Source organism: Tasmannia lanceolata, unplaced genomic scaffold (genome assembly GCF_043159265.1).
Source record: "Tasmannia lanceolata isolate RefF3 unplaced genomic scaffold, GAP_Taslan_0.1 ptg000013l, whole genome shotgun sequence".
NCBI lineage: Eukaryota > Viridiplantae > Streptophyta > Magnoliopsida > Canellales > Winteraceae > Tasmannia > Tasmannia lanceolata.
In genome coordinates this window covers 38,682,728-38,707,901 of record NW_027518690.1, presented here as the reverse complement: position 1 = coordinate 38,707,901, position 25,174 = coordinate 38,682,728, and the positions used below count along the sequence as shown (strand labels likewise).

Here is a 25,174-nt window from a genome sequence, read left to right as displayed (position 1 = left end):
CTCAAAATAGGATCGACTTTTTCCTAATTTTTAGCCACTTCTCATCCTCATCTCAATCGTGCCCTCTTAAATCTCTCTCCTTCTCCCACTGCCCTACCCCTCTCTCACCACTTGAAGACACCGATTTATCATAAAAAAAAATTCATGGCAGCCAGACTTTGCCTTAAAGAAAAGTTCCATTGTGTCAAGACCATAGAATCAAATGCATACTCCATTGTGTCAATGAGGACAAGCAAAAGTGGTGGGGAAAGCTTGTTCAATAATGGGACGGTTAGGATTGCCCTACGCAGGAAATTTGTGGTTTAGATCATATCAGATGAATTTTTTGATCAACAAAGTGATGGGGCACATTTGTTACTAACCCACTACTAAAATTGGGATATTATATAAACTAAGGAGTTATATAATAAAAAATTACTCCCATAATTATCGTGATCACGCAATCAAACCACTTGGGGCTGTGATGGATTTGAAATACTGTTTTTCATTGGACATGTCGCAAGCAGATATGTCTCTATCCCTTCTGATAGATATACACCCACACATACATGATGCAGCATTATTATATACATTTAAGTTCAAACATTCTTAAAACATATAAAGATTACATATACATTAAGGGATTTGCTAGGCAATTTCGCGGAAAGCTATTTAGTGGCTCACTTGTGCATGGGAGAACAGCCACATCATATGAATAAAATGAATAAGACAAAATCTGCTAAAAAGTGAGCTGCAAAATTGCCTAGAAAATCACTAAATATATAAAAGAGAAATAGAGAAAAGCATTCCTGCACTGCAGCGCGAGCTTAATTACCCTTAAGTTGTTTATAAAGCCTCCCATTGGTTCCTTCTTGTGGACCCGTTATACGTTTCAAAGGGGAACCCGCTATACGAACCAATGTGAGGCTTTATAAACAACTAAAGTGCATTTAAGCTCCCTGCGCTGCAGCGCAGGAACGCTTTTCTCAAAAGAGAAAGCCATTTATATGTCTCTCTAGTGTTCAGAGCATTGTCGCTAAGAATAGCTCACAGTGAGTGAGCACTTCTGAGGTGTGTTTAGACATTTGTTTCTGGATTCGGGATTGAGGAATGTCAACAATCCTCCCTAGATGTGATCATCTAAGAATTTGTTGAGCATGAATTGATAAAAAGTAGAAAAAAAAGAAAAAAGTAATGGAAACAAAATGTTGTGTCACATGGTAAAGAACGAGCTATGACTATCCTTGTGTAACGATGATGAAGGTATATGATTTCAATATCGCAAATGTCATAAGCTAGTGATGCTTTTTAATTTCTTTCTCTTTGTTAAAATGCTCCACTTCGCTGTGTAATGTGTTTCAATTCGCTATGTAATGGTGTCTCTTGTATACCCATAGATTCAGTTCCAGTTCGAAAGGTTGACCTGTATATTATGAAATCTCACGATGAGAGAGAGAGAGAGAGAGAGAGAGAGAGAGAGAGAGAGAGAGAGAGAGAGAGAGAGAGAGAGTTTAAATAAGGTGATATTTGTTGGGTATATAATATAACCCATGTATGTTCTAATATAAGCCCAATAGGTAATGGATCAGGTGTAGTGGGCCCATTTGGGCTGGAGCCTATTAACCTCTTATAACCCTAGTGTATCTCTATATATAGGGGCTGGAGGCAACAAACTAGGTATTCTAAAATAGATACCTTGGGTGTAATGCTTTAAGATTGTTAGAGTAATTAGGGTTTAAGCAAGGATGCTTAAAGCATTACACCCAAGGTATCTAGTTTGGAATATCCTGTTTGTTCTTTTGAAATGTCACTATTTAAAGAAGTGAGGTGGTATGTAGAGGCCCGGAAGTTGAAATTTAAAGACGAGGAGGGGATGATTAAGGGCCCAAAGGTTTGACATGGGAGCTGGTCATACGGCAAGTACAGAGGGCGTTTCTGTCAATATAAGTTACAACCCACTACAAAGGCTTTTGGTTAGAGAGAAAGAGAAAATTAAGGCTTTCCTTTTTCAAAAAAGTATACATGCACGACCTTTAATGTTGCCCATACAACGAGGACTTTGTCTCTCATTTATTACTTTTAGGTTGAAGTTGTGGAGTGGAGTGTGCGGTGTGCCCATTCACTCTCCCTGCCTTATCGGCTTTGTTAACAAACTGTGGGTCGACATGTTTATATGATCATAAATACCCCCATTAAATCCACAAATTACCGACTCTTTCTTACTGTTTATAATTGCACCCATGCAAATATGTCTCCGTATAAGTTATTACTACTTGTAATAGTACAAGGGTTTTTTCAAATAATAGTAACTTTGGACCCCTCCGCCGTATGGGTGGTTGAAGTTAAATTTTGATGGGGAGTCTTAGAGCCGTGGGAGCTGGTGCACCATTACTTTAAAGTTTCTTTTTGTACAGGAAAGAAAAAAAAAAGTTTAATCTTGTAAATAATTTTTTCTAAATATGTCTATATGCTATAGCGAACATTGTTGTTTCTATTTTAAGAGTTTTTATATGATGTCCGACCGGCAAAATCTCAAGAGCTAGGTGGCAAACCACCTGCCCTTGGGCCAGGTGGCAAACCACCTAGCCTGTTTTGACCAGATAAAAATCCAAGGGCCAGGTGGTTTGCCACCTGGCCCTTGAGATTTTAACGGTCGGGCATCATATAAATTCTCTTATTGTAGAGCCAAATGCCATTGAGAACACCATGATTGGTTTTGATCCCACATACATGCCCCCTTGTGGGACCCTAGGATTGATCTCAACATCGATTTGTACCATCGGCCTAGTCGTTCTCACAATCTCAACGTATTATAAGTAGCACTTAGGGATTGATTAGAAATAATCTTTCAAAGTTAATTTTATGGCTGAATTAAGTTTTTTTTTATATATATTTTAGATGAGGGAAGACAGCGTTCTAAACTAAACTTCCCCACTTACAGCGAGGACATGCTAGTAAATTTATGATTTCCCCGGGCCTTTTTCGGAACCGTGCCCTGAATTTACTGTTGGGAGGGTACTTTGGGAAATTCATGACTATAAAGTCCTAGACTTTCCTAATTCAACCAAAACGGTTCGCTCCATCTGACCCTTGATCCAAGGTCAAAACCAGAGCTCTAATGGCGGCCAAAACAAGAGAGGAAACTCAACTCTTTTTTGCGACTAAGTCCTTTTCTTGACCTAGATTCGATTTGTCCAGAACATTGAAGTATAAAAATCTCTTTGCTTCTGTTTCTTCTTTTATTCTGTAGTTCTTGGACTGAGGATTTATTCCTTTCGAAGATCGCAGAACAAAAGAGTTCTGGTTCTGGTTTGGGATCTCGAAACCCTAACTGGAAGCTCATTGGTTTGAAGATCTTGGAAGGAAAATAAAAAAGTACAGAAAAATGAGCTAAGATTTTGTTTTTGTGTTTCTTTTGTGGTTTTAGATGTTAAAACCCTAAAAATGTTCTAATTATCTCTGATTTGAAGCTCTCTGCCCTATCCGATTAACGATTCACGATATCTTCCATTTATTTCATCTGCGGCTCAGATCTAGTAGAAAATGGGAAGTAAATGGAGGAAAGTGATGGTCTCTCTAGCTTTAAATCTCTCAAAACCCTAACTAGAAGCTCATTAGTTTTGAAGATCTTTGAAGGAAAACAAAAAAGCGCAAACAAAGGAGCTAAGATTTTGTGTTTTGCGTTTCTTTTGAGGTTTGAGATGTTAAAACCCTAAAAATCGTTTAACTATCTCTGATTTGAAGCTCTCTACCTTGCCCGGTTTCGGATCTATTACATTTCGGCTCAGATCTAGTAGAAAATGTCAACTAAATGGAGAAAAGCGAAGGTCGCTCTAGGTTTAAATCTCTGCATGTACGTTCCTGGAACTCATGACGATTTTTCTCCGTCATTGGATGCCGACGGGAGATTTTCTGACGCCTCTACAGTTTCTCCGGTGGCCGGAAAGTCAGATTCCGACCACTCAACGGCAACTTCGCAGATTCCGTCTTCGTCCGGCCTCCGATTTTCCAAAGTCGGCAGCAGATCTTCAAAGGTATGCTGTTTTCATCTTCATTTCATCATTTTCTAGTCTGATTTTCGCAATATTCGTGTATTTACGGGGATTTTTTCCCAATCATTTCAGATAGAGTTTTATGGTGAGCTCGTAATTTTCTTCTTTTGGAATTATACGCTCGAGAAACTGCTATGTTTTTTTCGGTGAATGATATTTCCCCCCCTCCGATGGATAAAATCCCCCTTTTAACGTTATTCGTTAAGTTTTGAAGGCAAAGGGTGAATTTATCCTCAAGCAGTGAACCATTCTTACAGAAACCGTTAAAGGGGGGATTTTATCCGTTTAGGGGGAGGATAATTCGAACTCTTTTGGCAGACTTTAACCCTTTTTTTAACGTTTAAAGGGGTGCGAATTATCCTAAGGTGGTGTGAATTTATTGCCTTTTTTTTATTGTTTTATTCTAATACTTCTACTCGAGACAAGAATGACAAATTGTATTGATTTTTTCTTGTTTTAATTTACCTATTTTACGGATAGATACAATTGTTAGCTTTTTTTTTTCTTCTCTTTTCCTTTTCCAGTTAGAGAATTTTAATAACTTAACTACAGTTAAACACGTTTTATTATTCTAAATATAGTTTTTTCGCGTTTTATATTTTTTCAGAAGAGCAGATACAAATCTTTTAGGCAAATGATAAATGCGCCCCTTTTCATCACATGGGCACCCAACTGCAGTGTACGTGGCAATCAAATCCGTGTTGAATCCTTGTGACATGAAGTACATCAGCCCCTCTGCAGTCATTGATACACTCCTGCTGGGTGTCCCTAGTGATGAAAAGGGGTGCATTTGTCATTTCCCATCTTTTATAGGGAACATTTTGATCTCTATTTGCCCTGTTGGACAGGTCGGGCTTGTCTCTATCGTATGACGGGGCCAACTGTATTATTGGTCCCAATCACAACACATTTTGACCTCTACCTCCTTCAAGTTATCATGAATTTCTATGCTAACCAGGAAAATCCGGATAAACACAACCATTTTTCTACCTTTTTTTGCCAATTTGCTTGTCCTTTTATTGATTGTAAATGTTGGTTGATTTGCATCATGGGCTTGAACGTTGCTGTTATGGTTCTCTGTTTTGGGCCTCTCTCTCTTGTAGGGATAGTGTATTATTGTCTTTGAGGACCAGTTTCGGTTGGCTTATTAGAAAATGATTAACTATCGGAGACCTTTTATTTTTCACTTCCCACGAAGAAAAATACTCTCTTTCTTAGGTAGTTAATCGGAGTCTTTTTCTTTTTCCCTTCCCTTGAAGAAGAAAAGTTACTACTCTATTTCTTAGGGTGTTTTGTTTTCTTCTTTTCTTACAAAAGTCCATATTCCATGACTGGCAAGCTTTCCAATAGTAGAATGCATACAAAATGGAAAATGTAAAGTAATTCTAACAGTAACCTCATAATTGCCCATTCACTCTTTTGGTGGGTAAGACCGGGTAATCTTTCCTGATTGACTTTTTCATCACTAGCATAAGGGAATTACTTGATTGCCCTTAGTTTGAATTTGATGGACCTTTGTTTTCCATTAATTTCTGAAATAGATCTGTTTCTGTGAAATTACAAAGGCTTCTATATTCTTCTATGGATTTGATGATTTTGATGGTGAAATCACCAACAAGAAAAGAAAAGGAAGGCTTCTATATTCTCACAGACCATATCGTGGTTGAACATTTAAACATTGTTTGGATGCGCATTCCTGTAATGACTACCTAATTACTGTGATTTAAATTTATTCTAATACATCAGAGTGAATGATTATGTGAGGGCTGCCATAATGCATTGTCAAGCCAATTTGCTAGACTCAGCAGTTCCAGAAAAACTTGTTTTATTGTTATAAAGTATCAAGTTAATTAATATAATAAGAAATCCTTCTATAGAAACTATTTTTGTGCTTAAAATATAGCATATGCACTTAGGTAAATGGAAATGATATTTCCACCCCCTTTCTCAGCAATTCCACCTCCATTTGTTTGTCTTTCCTGAAAATGAAATCATTTCTAGGATGACAGTCAAAATGAAATCCTTTGCTTGGAATACAAAATTTTATGTTAACAATTTCTAGACGAAGTCTTCAATATTTCTTCCAAATTCTATTATGTATCTCCTGCAAGTTTGCTAAATAAATATATTTATATTTATGTGTGTGTGTGTGAGCCTGTGTACCGTTTCTTGTCTTTTTTTTATAAAATTGACAATTTTATTGATGCTATGAAAATTACAAAGGGGACCAGAGGTCCCAACTTGCATTACATAGTATCAAGTAAGGAAGGTCAGGGGCATACCCCTTGGCCAAGAGAAAGAAACAAAATCTACTGACGTGAAACCGCTAAAGACAGATAAATACTTGCATGCACTTTCACTTTACTATTCCGCTGTGTCCCTTCACCATACACTAACCTTTCCTGTGCATTACCCATTCCATAGTCCGGAGAAATTAAAAAACTATATACTTCTTGTACATTAGACATCACTGGGCAAGGTTTCTTGTTTTTGAACCTTGCCTTTGATTTATGGGGCACATGGCGTTGTGAACCATGGAGCAACACATGAGAAAATCTTGGGATGAGGTTCATTTGAGTAAGATTATCACAAACCAACCTTCTCTACTTTCCTCCCCTTGAATTTGTGAGATTGAACTTTGATTGATCAAGCTTTTGGAACCTTAACCCGGTTGGGGTGGTGACACAGGTGGATCCGGAAGCTTTATTCGACGATCTCAAAGATTGGATAAATCTGAAATTTTTTTCTCTTTTTTTTTAAAATATTTTTTTGTGTAGAACGATAGATCTCGATCTACGCCACGAGTGAGGGGACGCACGAGCTCGATCAAGTGCGGAATCGTCGGATGCTTCGATCAATGCTACGAGCGAGGGGACGCACGAGATCGATCAAGCGTGGAATCGTCGTATGATTCTTGCATTCAACAAGAAATGATAAAAGATGAGAGACATGGAAGAAAGATTAGCACACTAATCTTCAAATCCATAATCCCAAGAGAAAAGATGAAGGATAAGGAGAAGAGCCAAGCTCTATCTCCATTTTCTCTCCAAAGAGAATTTTTCTAAAAATTTCAATTCAAAAACTTCTTACAAATGAGAGGGGGAAGGGGCCTTATATAGGTAGCCCCTAATACAATATGAAATTCCTAAACTACCCCTAATGAAACATTAGACTACTCAAGTCATCACTATATGGCCTAATTATAAGAAGAAACACAAAGTAGCTACAACACACCCAATGCTAATGCAGTCCAAATATATAAGGCTAATGCTCATGGGAAAATACTGCATCAGGTGGGGGGCCTCCCTTGTCAGGTTGATGGCATCCGGCATCTTAAGGCAGGCAGATTCTGGTATGTTGGGTTAGATGGGTAAGTCCGGTGCTGAAGTTCAGGCCCTGCTGTCTGGGATTCGCTTGGTTGAGTCTAGGGATCTAGACGCTCTGGTTGTGGAAGGAAATTCTCCATGTGATTCGTTGGAAGAATGAGAGGGTAAACTATCTGCAGAGGTCTGCTGATGCAATTGAAAAGATCATCGATTGTGTTGAGGGTTATCCTGTCAAATTCCAGCATATATGGTGCTCTGCCAAAAATAAAGCCACTCGCTATGAAGTAGCTAGACCTGATCTGGAACTGTTCTATTTCTTTCCTCCTTGACTCTTTATATTTGTATTTTCCTTTTTCTTTTTTGTTTGGCTTGTTTCTGACCATGTCATCCTCAAGGCACTGCCCCTTCTTTCTTATTAAAATATATCGTTGCCATTAAAAAAAAAACATTGTAATGTTCTTGATTAGGATTTAGGAACATTGAACAATGCTCGTGGTTCGTCATGTGCAAATGCCACTCTTTTGGTCGTTCTCAAGAGGGCTCCCTTATGGTGTTGACGTGGGCATAAGCCAAGGGCCATCTTCGTGTGGGGCACACTCTGTGAGACAAAGATTGGAAAGAAGGCAGGGTTTTGGCTGTGTGCCTGTGTGGGACACCTTTCTGTGTGTTTAGGCATCATTTGTGGGGCCCAATCATGTGGAGGTGGCCCACTTATGGAGCCTATGGAGTGGGAGTCCCTCTCTAGGGCTTGGGCCATTGGGCCACCTAGCGTTCAAAGGGCTCAAGAGACGGGCATCTATTGAGGCTGTCTCTGGCTTAGGGTAGAAATGATATCGACACCCTCTCTTTTGGTATATGTAATTGATCGTGCAATGGGGAAGACCACTAACTCGGTGCTATTTCTGGCTTTGTGCTAAAATGATAGGAGCACCCATTTGTGAGTGTGTGCCCATGTTGGGCAAGGGCCACTCCCTTTTGGTAATTCTCACCATGTTACTGAAATGATATGGACACTCACATGGGCTTTGGGTGGGCATCATTGCAACAAGCTATAAGACATTGGATATTGCCACCCAAGTGAAAAAGGAAGTTTATGTGATGTGGGCCAAGACATTTTGTTCGTGAAAAGGGGCCTTTTTGGTTATTTTCACTAGGGTGGTGGATTGATATTGCCACCCAACTGTGATTTGGGTGGGCATCTTCCAATTATTTTATAAGAGGGGCCCAAGTGAGAAAGAGGTTTCTATGCCATCTCGTTGCTTTATGAAGTTTCTGTTTGTGGGATTACTTAGGTTAGTGAAGCCAGCCAAGAGAAAGTGCATCTCCTCCTTGGATACAAATGCAGTGAGCATCAACGACCTCCTCCATGAGTAGTGTGCCCTTGGTTCAATCCTCCATTCATGGTGAAAAATGTCAATGGCAGCAACAAGGTGGTGTCTACATTTCCATTGCAATTCCAACCGTGGCAGAGTGTTGATAACACGTTCATAAAAGTCCCATCTACTTCAATGTGTTGTCCACACATCCAAAACAGTCCCCTTCCTTTGTAATTCCTTGGGGTTTGTATGTGAATACACCTTGAGCGTAATATGTGGATTTGGAGCTCATTTCAATTGGATATCGGTCTATGTAATGGCCTTAGCCAATCTCAATTTACTTTTGCCCTATTATATGCAAGAGTATTACAGGTACAAGCAGTTATTTTTATTTTTGAGCTACTATTTCTGTATATGCAAGTTACTAGTCCCATTTTACCAACTGTGTAGCTGTGAAATTGGGTCCATCACAAACATGAAGCAGCACATTACATGTCTATTTTCACTAAAATGATTAGATAGGGTGTTCTATATATTTCTTTAGAATATATGTGTGTGCGAGTGTACACGCTCAGACACACACACACACACACACACACACATCCATGTTCGACTTTCCCGAAGACAGATTTTCATATGATGGTGCTTTATGTGTATTTTTCCCATCTTTGCTAAATCTTGTAACCTATGTAACTTGATACCTTATCACATGAGACCCTAAAATCAAGTTTGTTGGGTTGATCTGGGTGTCTCTTTCTTAAGTTCTGCTTTCAATTCTTATCTATTTGTATATTATTGTATGGTACTGGTACACCTCTGTTAATTAAAATGTATGTGTTCCAATCTGTATCAAGGGACAATCTTAAGATTTGAAACCTGAAGCTTACCTTTTATGTTGTTAATACTCAGTTGACCAAAGTTGTTTGTATTCAGGTCTGATTAGTCATACAAGAGATTTCTGCTTTCTTACCTTCCTGCCTTTTTCATTGTCATACTTGTAGAAAACTTGCGCTATATGCTTGCGCACTATGAAACCTGGACATGGTCATGCACTCTTCACTGCAGAATGCTCACATGCCTTCCATTTCCATTGCATTGCTTCAAATGTGAAACATGGCAACCAGGTATGTCCTGTTTGCAGAGCAAAATGGAAGGAGATCCCCGTCCAAGGCCCATCTTCTGATCTCATCCACAGAAAAGCGAGAATCAACTCCGTGGATTGGCCCCAAGATGATGCTTGGATGACTGTATTGCGTCGGCTTCCTACCGTTCGTATGGATTCCCCTCGACAGATCCCATCCATCTTCCACTCTTCTGAACCAAGTGTTTTCAATGACGATGAGCCTTTGGATCCCCAACCTGAATTGTTGGAGAAGAACTCTCCTGCCAAAGATGCTGAGAATAGTTATGCTGAAACCTTAGAGATAAAAACATACCCAGAATTCTCGGTTCTGCCAAGCTCTGCCTGCCATGAGAACTTCACTGCTTTGATCCATCTCAAGGCTATGTTCACAAGGATGAGCACAAACAATACAACTTTGCCTATCTCTAATCAAACTCAATGTGCACCTGTTGATCTTGTCACCGTGCTTGATGTTAGTGGCAGTATGGCAGGTACTAAGCTTGCATTGCTCAAACGAGCTATGGGGTTCGTGATACAGAACCTTGGCCCTTCCGATCGTCTCTCCGTCATTGCCTTCTCATCAACTGCTCGCCGGCTTTTCAACCTCCGACGGATGTCGGATTCTGGGCGGCAGCAAGCGATTCAAGCAGTGAATTCTCTGATCTCAAGTGGTGGGACCAACATAGCAGAAGGCCTCAGGAAGGGTGCCAAGGTGTTGGAAGAACGTAAGGAGAAGAACTCAGTTTGCAGTATCATACTCTTATCTGATGGGCAGGATACATATACTGTCACAGGCCCAAGTGGGGCCAATCCAAAGCCAGACTACCAGTCACTTCTTCCGTCATCCATTAATGGGGGAATGGGTTGTCAGATTCCAGTTCACACATTTGGATTTGGGGTGGACCATGATGCTGCCTCAATGCACTCGATCTCAGAGGCCTCGGGTGGGACCTTCTCATTCATTGAGGCTGAGGATGTGATCCAGGATGCATTTGCACAGTGCATTGGTGGACTCCTGAGTGTGGTGGTGCAAAACCTATCTGTTGGGGTCGACTGTTTGCACCCAGGTGTACATATAAACTCAATTAAATCAGGCAGCTACAAAAGCTGCTTGTCAAGTGATGGAAGGGGAGGGTCTATTGAGGTTGGGGATTTGTATGCAGATGAAGGGAGGGATTTTCTGGTGTCCATCAATGTCCCGACAGGTCATGCAGGGGAGAAGACAGCACTTCTGAAAGTTGGGTGTGTTTTCAGAGACCCAATTTCAAAAGAGGTGGTGAATCTGAAAGCCCAAGAAGTAACTATTCAGAGGTCAGAAAATGTTGGTGGGTGTGTGGTCTCAATTGAGGTGGACAGGCAGAGGAATAGACTCCAAGCCGCCGAGGCAATGGCAGAGGCACGGGGTTTAGCCGAGAGGGGTGACCTAGGTGGTGCAGTCTCTGTTCTGGAGAACCATCGTAGGGTGTTGTCTGAATCTGTGGCAGCATGGGCCGGTGATCAGCTCTGCATAGCTCTTGATGCAGAGCTGAAGGAGATGAAAGAGAGAATGGCAAGCCGGCGTGTGTATGAGGCATCGGGGAGGGCATACGTTCTGTCGGGGTTGAGCTCACACTCGTGGCAGAGGGCCACGGCTCGTGGGGACTCGACTGAGAACACAAGTCTTGTGCATGCGTACCAGACACCATCGATGGTCAATATGCTTGCCAGGTCCCAGACTATGCCCCTAGGCGGCCCTTCTCCTTCGCCTCCAATCAGGCCAGGTAGGGCATTCCTTCCATCGCCACAACCGAGGTAATTATTAGGTTCAAAATTTATGGAATTATTATACTTGACTCCTATCTTTATATTTTGTCTCTTTTATTTTCTTCTTTTTTCTTTCATCTTGGTTTTTTCTTTTTTGCGGGGTTGGGGGCAATTGGAGGAAGAGGAAGATGGTTTTTAGTTTTTTACATGATGGATTTTTCCGTGTCTTGTAAATGGAATAAGGTGGTGAAGGTGGGGAATATAGTTTTAAGGTGGGAGAAAGGTTATCATTCAAAAAAAAAATGGTGGGAGAAAGGTTAGGACGTGTAACTTCTTTTTTTCTTTTATAGTTTTGGTGCTGTACATACAGGGAAGGATTTTCTCTGAGACGGTGGGGGTATAAAGCTTTGTAATTGTGGGGGGATACTTGGGGTGCATTTTTATAAAAGCGTAAAAGTAAGCCTTGAATATTTACTATTCTATTATTGGAAGTGCCCCCTTCAATTTTCTCTCCTCTGTTTTTATACTTGTGAAGGCCCTTGAGTATCCTGTGGTGAGGAAATTTTTTTTTTTTTTCATTCATATTAGTAGTAAGTACTTTAGATGGCTTTTGGCAATTGTTGAATGAAACTACATGTTTGAACGACTCTGGTTTAGCTGAGATACTTAGGCCCTGTTTGTTTTGAATTTTGAGATCCGATTATGAGTCCAAAACCGATTAACGGAGTCAAATCTACATTTGTTCTTGTTCCTGAAAAATTCTGCTACTCCTCTTCTTTTCTCTCTGTGTTCATCCCTTTTAGCTTGAATCAAACCGATAGGCCTAGGCTTATTTCTGCTAGATTGGTCTTTATTTCTGCTAGATTGATTTTCATCCCGTTTGGCTTTAATTGAGAACTGATAGGCCTAGACTTATTTCTGCTAGATTGATCTTCATCCCTTTTAGCTTGAATTGAGAACTGATAGGTCCAGGATTATTTCTACTACATTGATATTCACTTTCGGGTTTGAAGTTGCAATGCGTGGCAAGCTCCCTTTGCAGTCAGTCACCTTCAGAGATATGAGGCTAGAATTGATATAACTCAGATGCTTTTTGGTCTTGGGCGGTTTATTTTGTTTGCAATGTATTGAGTTGTTTCGCCTGTTGTTCATTCAAATTTGTACTGTTTCTTCAAATTTGTGACATTTTGGGCCTGTTTGGCAGCCATGAAAAAAAAATTCATGGAATCCCTGCTGACATAGTGTGTGAAAGAAAGAACTTGGCTGGGCGTACCCTGGGACAAAATGAATGGAAAAAAGAAATTCTGTATCCTCTTTCTGTGCCTCCCATCAATCGAAGGGAGTCTTTTCCCCGATTATGCCCAACCAACTGCCCTTCACGACGATCCATCTAACCTTTCTTTGTCTTCATAAAAAAAACTTTGTTATCTGCCACTCTACCACCGTCTTTTAGTGATAGGATAGAAAGAGTTCCAGACAAGATGACCAAAACTAAGCGAAAGATCCAGATCTCTCAAGCCTTATTTTGGTGAAAACCATACAAAGCGAAACCGGATGTTCTCAATTCTTGGAAGAAGTACTACTGCTGTGGTCTCAATCTTTTAACCTCAATTCTGCTTACCGTGCTCATACTTCACCTATCGGAAGACAAGTCAATAGTTCCAGAGGGGATCCTTTTCTCTTCTATTCCTCTCCCTTTCTGAATATGCTATACCTAACATATTCTGGCCTAACTCCCAGGCCAGTATCACCAATCAAAAATACCCTTGAACTTTTAATGAATCTCTGATCACCACTAAGACCACCGCGATTGTTATCTACTTGTGACTTAGCAACTAAGGTAGTCTCTCCAAACACCCGAATTTTCCCCCAAAAGACTCGAAAAGCTCAGATTCTAGAGAAGGTACTGATGCATGAAAGCGATTTAATGATTCACATACTGAAACAGACTCAAAAACCTAAGGACTCTTTAAAATTCTCCTCATACCCTATTCCTAAGACTTCCCCAATAGATAGCATGTCTTCGAATTCTTCCGATGGATGTCTGCAGTCCTCCGGTGGCGCTAAATTCTCTTCCACCAATTTTCCTTTTTCCTTTGACGTCCTCCTCAGGGTACAAACGCTCTATGACCAGTTGACTAACCTCCTGATTCAGCGAGTCACGAGAAACATGTTCCTCATGTGATCCCACCTTCAACAAATTTTCTAATTTAGTCAGGCCCGAACTTGGCCCGAAGCTCGTTGTGTAGACATGGGCTGAGCTTGAGCACCTCAGGCCCGCCCAAGCTCGGCCCGATTGACAGTCCTACGCGCAGGCATCCTGGACCGTATTCTTTTCCAATGAACCGATGGGGTCCCACTTAGAGCCCCTAGCGACCGAATTGAAATGCTTCCACTGCTTCTTTAAAATCCCCAGAGTTAATTCTCTCAGGGTAGGGGATTCCTTTCTGGCTAGTTTCTCATTGTAATCCAATTCCTTCAACAATTCTAAGTCTTTTACTTCAAAAGTGAAATCTTGATTACACTTTCTTTTCCTCTCCTAAACTCCTTCGATCCCCGATATAACCGGAGTGGAAGGGTTATCAACTTCTTGTAATAAGTTTGGACTTCAGCTACAAAATTGCTCTTCCTAATTTCATCATTTCTGAAGCCACTAAGAAGTCCTCTTTTAAATAAAGAGAGACCGCCTCTAGCGGCCAAAAAGCGAGCCTCAAGTTTTGACTTTCTACGCATGGGCCTCCTCTTCCCAATCTGAAGGCGCTTGAGAGGCCGAGATGGACAGGCGATATCCTCCTTTCCATAACCAACCTCGTTTTTTGAATTCCTCGCCTTTCTTTTTTCCGTTTATTCCCATTGGAGAACCTTTTTCAATTTAAACGCCCTTTTGTCATCCACCGACTGCAGCAAAAAGCTGTCACTGGGATTTTCTAGTATCCATTGCAGAAGGCATTTTGCGAATGGGCTGTTGCATGTGAGAGCAGCTACACCGGCTCACTTTTCAGCAGATTTTGTCTTCATGATGTGGCTGCTCTCACATGCAACAGCCCATCCGCGAAATGCCTTCCGCAATGGATGCTAGCAAATCCCATTAGATAGATAGGAATTCCTTGAGTAATTTTTCCATGGTTTCCATACAATGCCCTTTAAATATTGTTTTTTTTTTTTTGGTAGGTAAGTTGGGATCAACCATCTCGACCTCATGGTCGAAGAATAAAGCCTTGACCATATTGTTTTAGAGAGATGATTCCATGGCATTTTTATCTGCCCTTCCATGAGAAGGCTCTGCCACTTGAAATTGAAAGAGGTGAGCAAAAATAATTGTATTTATCTTCAAAACTATTTAAATTCAGATTATATGAAGATAATATTAAGGTATCCAAGCCTGCCATAAATCCCATTGCTTATCAACTCGAACAGAAGAAAAGATTAAAGAGAAAAAAAAAATAAAAATCCTTTGAGCCATCTTTTCCTCCATTCGAGGCAAAAAAAGAAAAATCTGTCCTTGTAGAGAGAAGCAGAATAAATAGTGAAGGAAGTAAAAATTCAAAGCAATGTTAATTATATCCTTAGATGGCTTGCTTATTTTCTGTTCACGTCAACTTCTGTTGTTGGATAAGATATTAGCTGAACAAGTTATTGGATCATCCTATGAGACTTGAAGCTCACAGAGCATATAAAAGCACCCGAAGTGGTCTACCCTAAAATGTCTTACCCCCTCTTACTCACCGCCACTAGAAATAAATGGTTTGGATCATTAAGCAAGTGTCCCCAACCAACTAGTGCTTTTGCTATGCGCATTCATCATACAACTGCTTGGTATATAATATAACCCATGTATGTTCTAATATAAACCCAATAAGATAATGGACCTGTGTAGTGGGCCTATTTGGGACAGAGCCCACTAACCTATTAAAACCCTAGTGTATCTAATATATATAGGGGCTGGAGGCAACAAACTTGGTATTCCAAATTAGATACCTTGGGTGTAATGCTTCAAGCAACCTCTTGCTTGACCTAATTACTCTAACAATCTTGAAGCATTATGCAACTCAGAATGGGTCGAATGGATTGGATTTTTTCCTCATTCCCACCGTAGTCACAAAATTCTCCAGAAAACTAAAATATTTTGAAAATATAAAAGCACCAGCAGCAGTGTATCAATGATTGCAGGGGGGCTTATGTACTTTATGTCAGAAGGATTCAATGCGGCTGATTGCCTCGTACACCTGCTGGGTGTCCCAAGTAATCAAAAGGGGCGGATATATCGCTTCCCTAAAAAAATTTGATGAATATTAATTTCTTTGGATTTACTGGGCAATTTTGCGGGAACTCATTTCGTGGCTGACTGTTGCATGAGAGAATAGCCACATAGACTGACTTGTTACCAAGTTTTGTCTTATTCATCTATCTCTCTCTCTATCCTGCAAAGGTTTGGGGTTTTTGAAACTTGGGCATCTTATTTGGAGTTAAATCTCTTAACTACATGAATATATTGATAAACATCCTCAGATTTTCAATAGAATTCAATAAATAGAAGGATATGAGTTCAAACAAGCGGATCCAATTGAAGAAGCCTTGTGTTTCACTATCGATCGAATAATCAAATCAAATAAGAAATCGTCCTCGTTTCAAATGTATTTTTTTGCCCTACAAAAAATAAAAAACAATCATGTTGATCGTATCTGTTGATTTGAACGACTGGATCGAGTCAATTTCTTATCCCAAATTTTCCGAAGAAATAGTAGAAAAGACCCTCTTGTTGGTCGGATCTGTTACTTTGCCATTCTACAATCTCTCTCTTTGAATAATTTTAATTTTGTTGTTGTTCCCATAAAGCTTGGTTTAAAACATACAATTCTACCAATCTTTTATAACTAACTTGGTACATGCTAGGGATACACAAGATATAGATCAATATAGCTGTTGTGTTCTTAGATCAATAACTCCAAGGAGTCACCTTCTTGTACCCTTGATTTTGAACCATTTTATGAACCAGATGAATCACAATAGGATTCTAAATCTCGACTTAAACAAATGTACCCAAGTAAGCATGGAAAAACTCATCAACGGAGTATGACTAAATATCCAATATCGATGTAATAGTGGCAGATCACCAAAAAACTTAATGTACAATAAAAACTCGAATATCATACTTTTTATTCTACTAATTGGTGGATTAGGAAGTTGGTTGGGCTTTAAACCAGTATGCTCAGATCTGGGTCGATGGACTAGTGCTTTTTATCATGTTTGTAATTAAGAGTAGTTTCTATTTTGTTTCATCTACTTATTAGCTTGTTATTTAGTACGAATTAGTGAAATGACGGAATCCCTAAAAACTCTTCAACAGGCTCCAGAAGGAATTCCGGGGGGACCCTATGAGAATTTAGAAGTCCGACGCTTTGATAGAGCAAAGGATTATGAATGGAACGATTTTGAATACCAATTCAATAGTAAATAGGATGCTCTCGACCAATTATACTATGTAAATGCAAGTTGGGACCTCTGGTCCCCAATGTAATTCTCATAGTATAAATATATACATTTCGTCAACTTTCAAAAAAAAAATTCTACTAATTGGAAAATATAAATGTACAATGCTTTGGAAATTGACAAACGAGATTGACAATAGAACAAAACAATGGGAACATTGAGGATAAAGTTACCAATGGAAGGTTGACAATGGATAAATGCCAAAGCAACATTCTTTTCTTATTGCATCTCAAGGTGGGTAGCATTGGATGTCGCAAGGGACGAGCCATTAGACTCATGATCGTCCCCAATCTTGTCTTCACACTCTTCAGCTCTTGAAACACAATCAGAAGGGCGGTAGGTCAGATGAAAATTTAATGGAAGATTAGGAACAAACAACATTGGAGGGAAGGATATGGATTGTGATTAGTGACTGGACTTGTGAAGGTAACATTTGGACATACAAACTGCATTTTCAAGACTAGTGTAACACCGATAACCACGTTGAGTATGAGAATAACCCAAGAAGATGCGCTTAACTGCTCAAAGATCAAGTTTATCTGCCCCTAAATCAAGATGGTGAACGAAACAAGTACAACCAAGCACATGAGGAGGCAATGGAAAAAATTGCACCATTAGTAAGACAAAATGAGGAGATTTTCCATGAAGGGCAGAAGAAGGCATAAATAAGTTAAGAAAAGCTTCAAAAATCTTATCTATGGTATGGAATGATCTAGACAACAACGAGAAATACTATTTAGTGAATTGAGTGATATGCAAATCTAGAAAGGATGTTGTCTTGGAGATCTGTTGGTTTAAAGAAAAAATGGCTACGCCAGTTTGTTGGGGACGAGAATATGATATGGATGGAGGTCATCTTAAAAAAGTATGGTTAAGTTAAGGTGGGTGGGTTGTAGAGGTGTATATAGGGATGCGTCTCAGGCAATGGAAGGGACGTTTGTGAGGTCGGTGAGTTTCTTCGAATAGGTAGTGGGTGTGCCATTAAAAAAAGGGTAGTAGGTGCAGTTTAAGAGTGTGTGATAATGTTTGTTTCTAGGAGGACCCTTGGGGTGATGTCATTTATTCCAAACATTCCTTTCAAGATATATATTGTCAAGGTTGCTAGATTTAGGAGCTTGGGTGATGAACTTTATTCCAAGGATGAAGGGTAGCATTGTTTGTACTCCTACCTTTAGAAGAGCCATGCATGAAGAGGGTAATGCAAGAGTTTTTGTTAAGATTGTTTTTATAATATTGAAGCGATACATTGATCCCCTGGTTAAGTCACTATATTGGTTCCTTGTTGGACTTGAAGAACCCGTGGCACCCACATTTTGGCCATGGTCTTTCTTGAGTCATCCTAGAATTACTGCTTTCCATTGGATGATGTCCAGACTCCAGATCAAAATGCAAACTCAACTCAGCCAAGGTAAAAGGCAGTTGATTCGGGGAATCAATTATTCATGCGATCAACTTTTACTTAACTCGGGCGAGTCAAAGGAATTTTTGATTGACTTGGTTGGTTATGCAAAACTTGGGCTTGGATGAGAACCTGACCGAGGTAAAAAGAGAGTGTAATCGGGTGAGTTCCATTTCAGTCATAATAAACGAAAGATAAAAATGATAAAAATACCTTATTAAGTGTGTAATGGGGATATTTTAGTTGTTTTAGTTGGAAGCTGATTCAGTTCTACGATTTTGACATTCTTCTTTCTCTTCGTCGCATACATGTCATGCAATTAGTACGCTAATTTTTTTCAAGGGGAAAGCATTCTTATTTTCCTAGCATCACTCTTTTTTGTCCTACATTCCTAAGGAATTTCAAGGCTTTAGAGATGAGGTCTTAAGATGATGTTGGAAGGAAATCCTACATAACCATGAATTTCCTAGCAAAGTTGTGGAGAGATGGAAGCCCTCTCATGGAAAATCAACTAATTTTGAACTTCAATGGCTCTTCTATGTGTGATTTGAGATTGGTAGGGGTTGAGGTACTGTTTGGGATCATTTGGGATGGCAAGATTGACTTTTTCCCTGTGAATCGAAGTAGAGGTTCTAATTTCAAACTTTTAGACTGGGAATGAGACTTCCATTGTCTAATTTCAAGGATTCATTTGTGATTGAAGGAGACTCATTGAATTTCACTACATGTATCAGCACCAGAGTTGAATTTCCTTGAATTTCCCTGTATCCTAGCGTAACTTATACATTCTTGCAACATTGTTTCATTGCAAGTAGAGAACTATGTTATGAACTCTGGGAACTATGTTATGAACTCTGGACATTTACTAACCCAAAAATCAAAAGATACCATGCCAACTATAATAGGAGTTCAAGGAAAGAAAAATGATCAAGCAACTGTACAATTTCAAATCCATGGAATCCCCATCAAATAGCTCCTAAATTTTGTAGAAGAAACATGATATATTTTTTCAATGAGAGAGCTTTCAGTTGGAACCTGTTTTGTGCCTAAGTGGACATCACCACGCTATGTTCAACACCAAAATCTCCTTATTTCTAGTGTCAATCCTGAGATAAGGATTTGGTTGAAGTTTTTTGTTGTAGGGCCGGTGTTCTTCATTTGGATCCTGATACCACGATAAAAGTAGAAATTAAGTTCTGGAAAATGAATTCGGAGATCCATTAATAAGAACGAAACTTGGCTCAGGTCGGCCCTTCTTGCTAATAGTCTAATAGCAAGGGGTGTGGAAATATCAGTTACTTCTGAAAATAAAAAGTAAGCAGGGAATTGATATTTCCACACCCCCACACTCTTTGCTATTATAGGGGGCCTGAGGAAAGTTCCTCAGACCCCGACCTGACCCAAGTTTTGTTCCATTAATAAACATTTACATAACGTCCCTGATTAATTAACTAATCATGGAAAAACTGAGGGGAATGATAATGAAACATAATAAATGAAAAAGCTACCCCTAATATATAATATCAACCATGTCCAAGAAACTAATTGAATGTGCAGAAAAAACTCTATTTTCTCAAAAATAGAGGCGAAACAATAAGAAAAGCAACAGTTGTTTTTTTTTCTTTTTCTGTAGAGGTCTGTTACTGATTAAGTTATTAAATGGAAAGTTTCTATAATTTCATTAGACATGTGGATGCCCAAAAGAAGTCAAGGTATCCTGGGCCCTTATGAATTACTATTTCTTTTCTCAATAAGAATTTCCCACGTAGCCCTATTTTTCCAACTCACTTATAATAATATATAGTCAGTAATGTTTTCTGTCCTTTCAAAAAATTGTGCAGGATGTCTCTCTTTTGAATTGCAGAGGGAACCTCACTTCTACCAAGTTAAGCATGAATGCATAGCTGATATTTTCCTTTGAAAATGGACTCTTTAAGTTTAAGAGTATGGCTAACCCAATACGAAAGGTATGTGTGAGAATGAAAACTATATATACAACATATCAATTGTTTCAAAAGCAAATTGTGAGCTCCATTAGTAATGCCCAAAATAAAATTTTCATTGATGGGCTGCCTGACAAGGGTGTGGAGAAGAGAGATTTGGTATCATTGACCAAAAGAATATCAGCTTACTCGCTGAAAGGGAAACTTGATGATGCAAGGAAAATCTTTGAAGAAATGGAGTATCGAGACTGCATTGCTTGGAACATAATGATAAGAGGTTACATTGATAATGGGAGGATCACAGATGCACGGGAGATGTTCGACAAAATGTGTGAAAGAAATACTGTGTCATGGAATACCATGATCATGGCTTACACAAGTGAAAGAAAAATGCATGTTGCATTAAAGCTCTTTATAATCATGCCTGCTAAAGATAAAGATATTGTTACCTGGACAACTATAATTTCTGGGCTTGCTCAGGGTTCCCTAATCGCAGACTCGTGGCAATTGTTCAAGCAAATGCCAGACCCTAACTCCATAACATGGTCAGCAATTATATCTGGCTTTCAACAAAGTGGTTTAGCATCTGAGGCTCTAATCCTTTTTAAAGAGATGTTATCATTAGGAAAGAGCCCCAATTCCCATTCATTTACTAGTGTTTTGGCTGCTGCCGCAGATTTAGCTGCACTCTCCATAGGCCAACAACTTTATTCTCAAGCCCTTAAGAGAGGACTTAATAGTAATACCCACGTGGTAAATTCGGCCATCTCTATGTTTATGAAGTCTGGGAGCTTGGATACTGCAAGATGTGTTTTTAATGGTATGCTTCAACCAGACATAGTCACATGGAATTCTATGATTATGGGATATGGGCAACATGGTTATGGTGCGGAGGCAATCATATTATTTCATAAGATGCAGAAATTAGGTTTTCTACCTGATAAAATCAGTTTTTTGGGTGTTCTTCAAGGTTGCAGCCACTGTGGATTTGTAGAAGAAGGGTGGCAATACTTTAACAGTATGCGTAAGGATCACCAAGTTTTTCGAGAACCCGGGCATTATGCGTGCATGGTTGATATCCTCGCACGGGCTGGGATGCTCAAAGAAGCAGCTGAGATGATTGATAAGATGCCTTTTGAACCTGTGGCTATCTTTTGGAGGACATTGTTGAATGGGTGTAGGATTTTTGGGGATTTGGAATTGGGGGTGTATGCGGCCGAGAGGGTTCTTGAGCTCGAATCTGATAATGCAGCTGCGTGCTTGATGGTCATGGAGATGTATGCGGCTGTTGGGAGATGGGTGGAGGTTAGTGAGATGAGGAGATGTATGAGGGAAAGAGAAGCAAAGAAGGAATTTGGATTTAGTTCGACTGAGATAAAGGGGCAAATGCACCTGTTTACTGCAAGGGATGAAAGTCATCCCAAGTCAGAGAGTATTTATACGACCCTTGAGTTGTTACAACATGGTGTTCCTGACTATATTGAGTATATCTGTTGTTAGCATATGATGTTGCTGACTATGTTGACTTCAGCGGAATATCAAAGTTGGAAATTGAACTCCATATGGGGAAGGAGCGTTGTTGTTTCCGAGGTCTCGATCATTTACATGGACCTACTTCTCATTCCATTTGTGGGGATTTGATGATCTATAAACCGTCCCTAACGAACGATCGGCTCATGTTTGAGCATGATGAATCACTTCGTGCCGAACTGTTGCCAGGCTGGCATGGCGAGAAATAGAAGTGGTTGGTCCCATGCACCATGCCTGCTGCCTGCTCTTGTCATGCAGGCTCCCCATACTGAATAACATGGGGGCTGTTTGCCTTTGGTAAAGATGGGGAACATCTGCTCGCTGACCCCTGTTATCTTATTGAGTGTGGCCTATCATTCGTCTCTTAGATGGTCCCTTCCTTTACATGGATTCTATAACTTTAATTTTGACAGTTTGAGCTTAGGAAACCTAGGTCCCACCGGCATTGAGGGGCTTCTTTGTAGTGTGGAGAGAGTTGTTATTTTGAGCCTTTTCTGGGCCTATTGGAGTGGCTGCCACCAATGAGTCCAAGGTCCTTGTGCTTATGAGTGGGATCTGTTTGGTTGTTCCTCCTTCTTGATTTCCTGGTTGTGAAGAAGGACTCTGTTAACGTCATCCATTGGGTGAAGTTTCGTAAAGGTCACATGCGCTTTAGAGGAAAGCTTGGACACTGTGGAGGGACATGCTTTTTCTTCAGCGCGTCCTCTGTTTCGCCAATGGCAAAGTGGATTTGTTGGCTTGGATTGGGGTGGAGAAAGAGAGATGTGTTATCAGGTTTTTATCATCTTCCTTCTTGAGGGGCCATTGTATCTCATTTTGGTATTTTGAATCTGACCCTTGACCATTTCAGTCTAGGTGTTTCCTTTTGCTTTCCTCATTAATATAGCTTCACCATTCAAAAAACATGTAAGCGGCAAATAAGAAGTAAATATAAGCTACTTCGGGACACCAAACCTTCTCATATCTGCGAGGTTCAGAAGTAGCTTGAGAAGGCTTTTTTTTTGTTGGTATAGCTTGAGAAGGTTGACAGACATAATAGACTAATTTGAGGAGTGATTCTAATGATGGAACAGGGCGTAGAAGGTCATAGGAAAATTCACTAGGTTGAGACATATTTTAGAACCTTATTCTTTGTCCAGATATAAGGATTGAGGCTAATGGGCTGTAAAATTCTTTCGATTCAGGTTAAGAGGATTGGAGAAGGTACTCTTGTAATCTCATTATCTCCATTAATTATATACGTACAGACTAATGTGTTGTCAAAGTCAGGAAGTTGAAGCGTAAGAGGGCAATTCAAGAATATAAGGTCAGTTGGTGCTTAGATTACTGTTCTTTTGGATTCTCAAAAATGTTTGACATACTTGGTTGTTGTGGCGTCGGGGTGTGTTACGTGCCTAATTGGCCGTAACACAAATAAACAAAATAAAAAGAAAGAATAGAGAAGGGGATGGTTGATTTGAGGCAACCGGGACCTCCTAACGGCTTGGTTCGAGAAGAGCCATTACTCTCCTAAAAACATAGTTTCCATTTTGCTGTAAATTCTCTTCACCTTTATTAATGATAAACATGCCCTTTAAATAGAGCAATTACAGCCCGCGTTTTGCAGTTTCATGGATAACAGCATAACCCCAAAGATAAGGAACAATGAGAAAAATCAGGAAAAGTAATATCAGCCATGATTCCTAGTAACAACTACAACCTTAAATAACTCAAATAAAACATTTAGAAGCCTAAAACTTAGGAGATTTATTTGGGGAAGATTTCCATCCGTTTTTTGGAGAATCCATATTCGGCACGCATCGGGGTGAGGGCGAGTACCTAGATTGCCCCACTTGGGTTGAATAAATTAGTTTAGATTTGTGTGGAGTTTGTTATGGGTAGGAGTCTTTTAGATAGGGGTGGCAACGGGGCGGGTCGGGGCCGGATGTTGGGGTCCCCTTCCCCTTCCCCTCTGCGGGGAATTTTCCCCCTCCCCTTCCCCTTCCCCTCTGCGGGGATGGTGGGGAATCCCCCTCCCCTCCCCGCGGGGAATATCTAATCCCCTTCCCCTTCCCCTTCCCCTTCCCCTTCCCCTCCCCGCATCCTTCGGGGACAAAATCCCCGCCCCGCCCCCTCTTTGGAACCCAACCAAACCAGCAAACAGAGCTTCTTTCTTCTACGTCCATTACAGACAATATTGTGATGAATGCTATGATTCTATTCATGTGATCAACAAACAGATAGACAAAATAAGAAATGCATGGATGAGACAACAAACATAAATAACAACAGGACCTCATCTTTCAGCAATTTTCTGCATAAATTATGGAATGATAAATAGGAAATGAGCACCAGGATTACCTTCATTAACAGGCAGCCAATGTGCAAAAAGTAACTATTTCAGTAGTCACAATGAACTTTAAAAGTCCATAAGTGGGCGCTCACACACGCAAAATAATGTTCATTAGTTCATTCTGTATAGCATGTTAACCCTCAGATGAGCATGAGAAATGAGAATGGAGAAGAGAACAAAATCAACAAATGACTTATTTCTTTAACTGCAATTCAGTCTAGTGCTGACATGAAACAAATTTCTAGTAGCTAAATTTTTCTTGTTGAAAATTAAAACCTGCAATCCAACCCTAAAATTCTGTTGGCACTACGATTTTTTGATAATTGCATACACTCAGCGTCTCAGGCTCTCAGCTTGTCTTTATTATTTCAACATCTGTGAAAAGGTTATTATAGTTCCCAAAATGCTCTCAGAAGCTAATTAAAAGGAAAAGACAAGCTAAGTTTATGTTTGGGGGAATCTTGTAGCCGATCCACAGAGCTTCTAGTAGTTTTCCTTAAAAAAAACACTTAAAAATTTACAAAAAATGGCATTGATTAGCGGGGCGGGGCGGGGACAACTCCATCCCCTTCCCCTCCCCGCACCGGGGAATTTTTATATTCCCCTTCCCCTTCCCCTTCCCCTTTCAAATCGGGGAATCCCCTCCCCAAACGGGGCGGGGCGGGGCGGATCCCCGCTTTTTCGGGTGAAATTGCCAGCCCTACTTTTAGATAAGGATTATCTAGATTAGGGGTTTTTCTATAAATAACATGTACGCAGCCCTCTTTGAAGGAATGAAGAAACTTGTTTGAGAAATCATGTCTTGTGCAAAAAGGATGATTGATCCTTCCCTCGAAGTGGATCAAGAGGCTTATCTTCCCTCTAAGAAGATCAAATCCGTTACGAACCTAAATAGGTTCGTAATAGAGGAACCATTTCAAAAAAAAAAAAAAAGGTTCGTA

At 40.0% G+C, this 25,174-nt stretch overlaps 2 protein-coding genes and 1 long non-coding RNA gene across 4 annotated transcripts; all 3 read left to right on the top strand.

Annotated features, from left to right (window-relative positions):
- The first annotated feature begins 3,037 nt into the window (after positions 1 to 3,037).
- Positions 3,038 to 12,050, top strand: LOC143890063 (E3 ubiquitin-protein ligase WAV3-like). 2 transcript variants are annotated; one of them, XM_077394606.1, is made up of 3 exons: positions 3,040 to 3,113; positions 3,724 to 4,013; positions 9,675 to 12,050. In XM_077394606.1, exons 2-3 carry the CDS (start codon positions 3,780 to 3,782, stop codon positions 11,589 to 11,591), a joined length of 2,151 nt encoding a protein of 716 aa, XP_077250721.1. In that variant the 5' UTR covers positions 3,040 to 3,113; positions 3,724 to 3,779; the 3' UTR covers positions 11,592 to 12,050. The 2 variants fall into 2 exon arrangements, with proteins under 2 accessions (XP_077250720.1, XP_077250721.1); XM_077394605.1 differs by having other exon boundaries at positions 3,038 to 4,013.
- Positions 12,051 to 20,104: 8,054 nt separating this feature from the next.
- Positions 20,105 to 20,489, top strand: LOC143891432 (uncharacterized). Its single transcript, XR_013255331.1, has 2 exons — positions 20,105 to 20,140; positions 20,270 to 20,489. It is a non-coding gene; the product is annotated as an uncharacterized LOC143891432 (long non-coding RNA).
- Positions 20,490 to 20,605: 116 nt separating this feature from the next.
- On the top strand, positions 20,606 to 21,871 carry LOC143891220 (putative pentatricopeptide repeat-containing protein At3g23330). The gene has a single exon (XM_077395847.1). It carries the CDS (start codon positions 20,606 to 20,608, stop codon positions 21,869 to 21,871), a length of 1,266 nt encoding a protein of 421 aa, XP_077251962.1.
- Positions 21,872 to 25,174: the final 3,303 nt, after the last annotated feature.

Bases quoted from the DNA above. Each gene is read 5' to 3' on its own strand.
- LOC143890063 (XM_077394605.1), top strand. From the start codon at position 3,780: ATGTCAACTAAATGGAGAAAAGCGAAGGTCGCTCTAGGTTTAAATCTC. The intron at 4,014-9,674 runs GTATGCTGTTTT...TCATACTTGTAG, and splicing joins TCGGCAGCAGATCTTCAAAG to AAAACTTGCGCTATATGCTT.
- LOC143891220 (XM_077395847.1), top strand. From the start codon at position 20,606: ATGGAGTATCGAGACTGCATTGCTTGGAACATAATGATAAGAGGTTAC.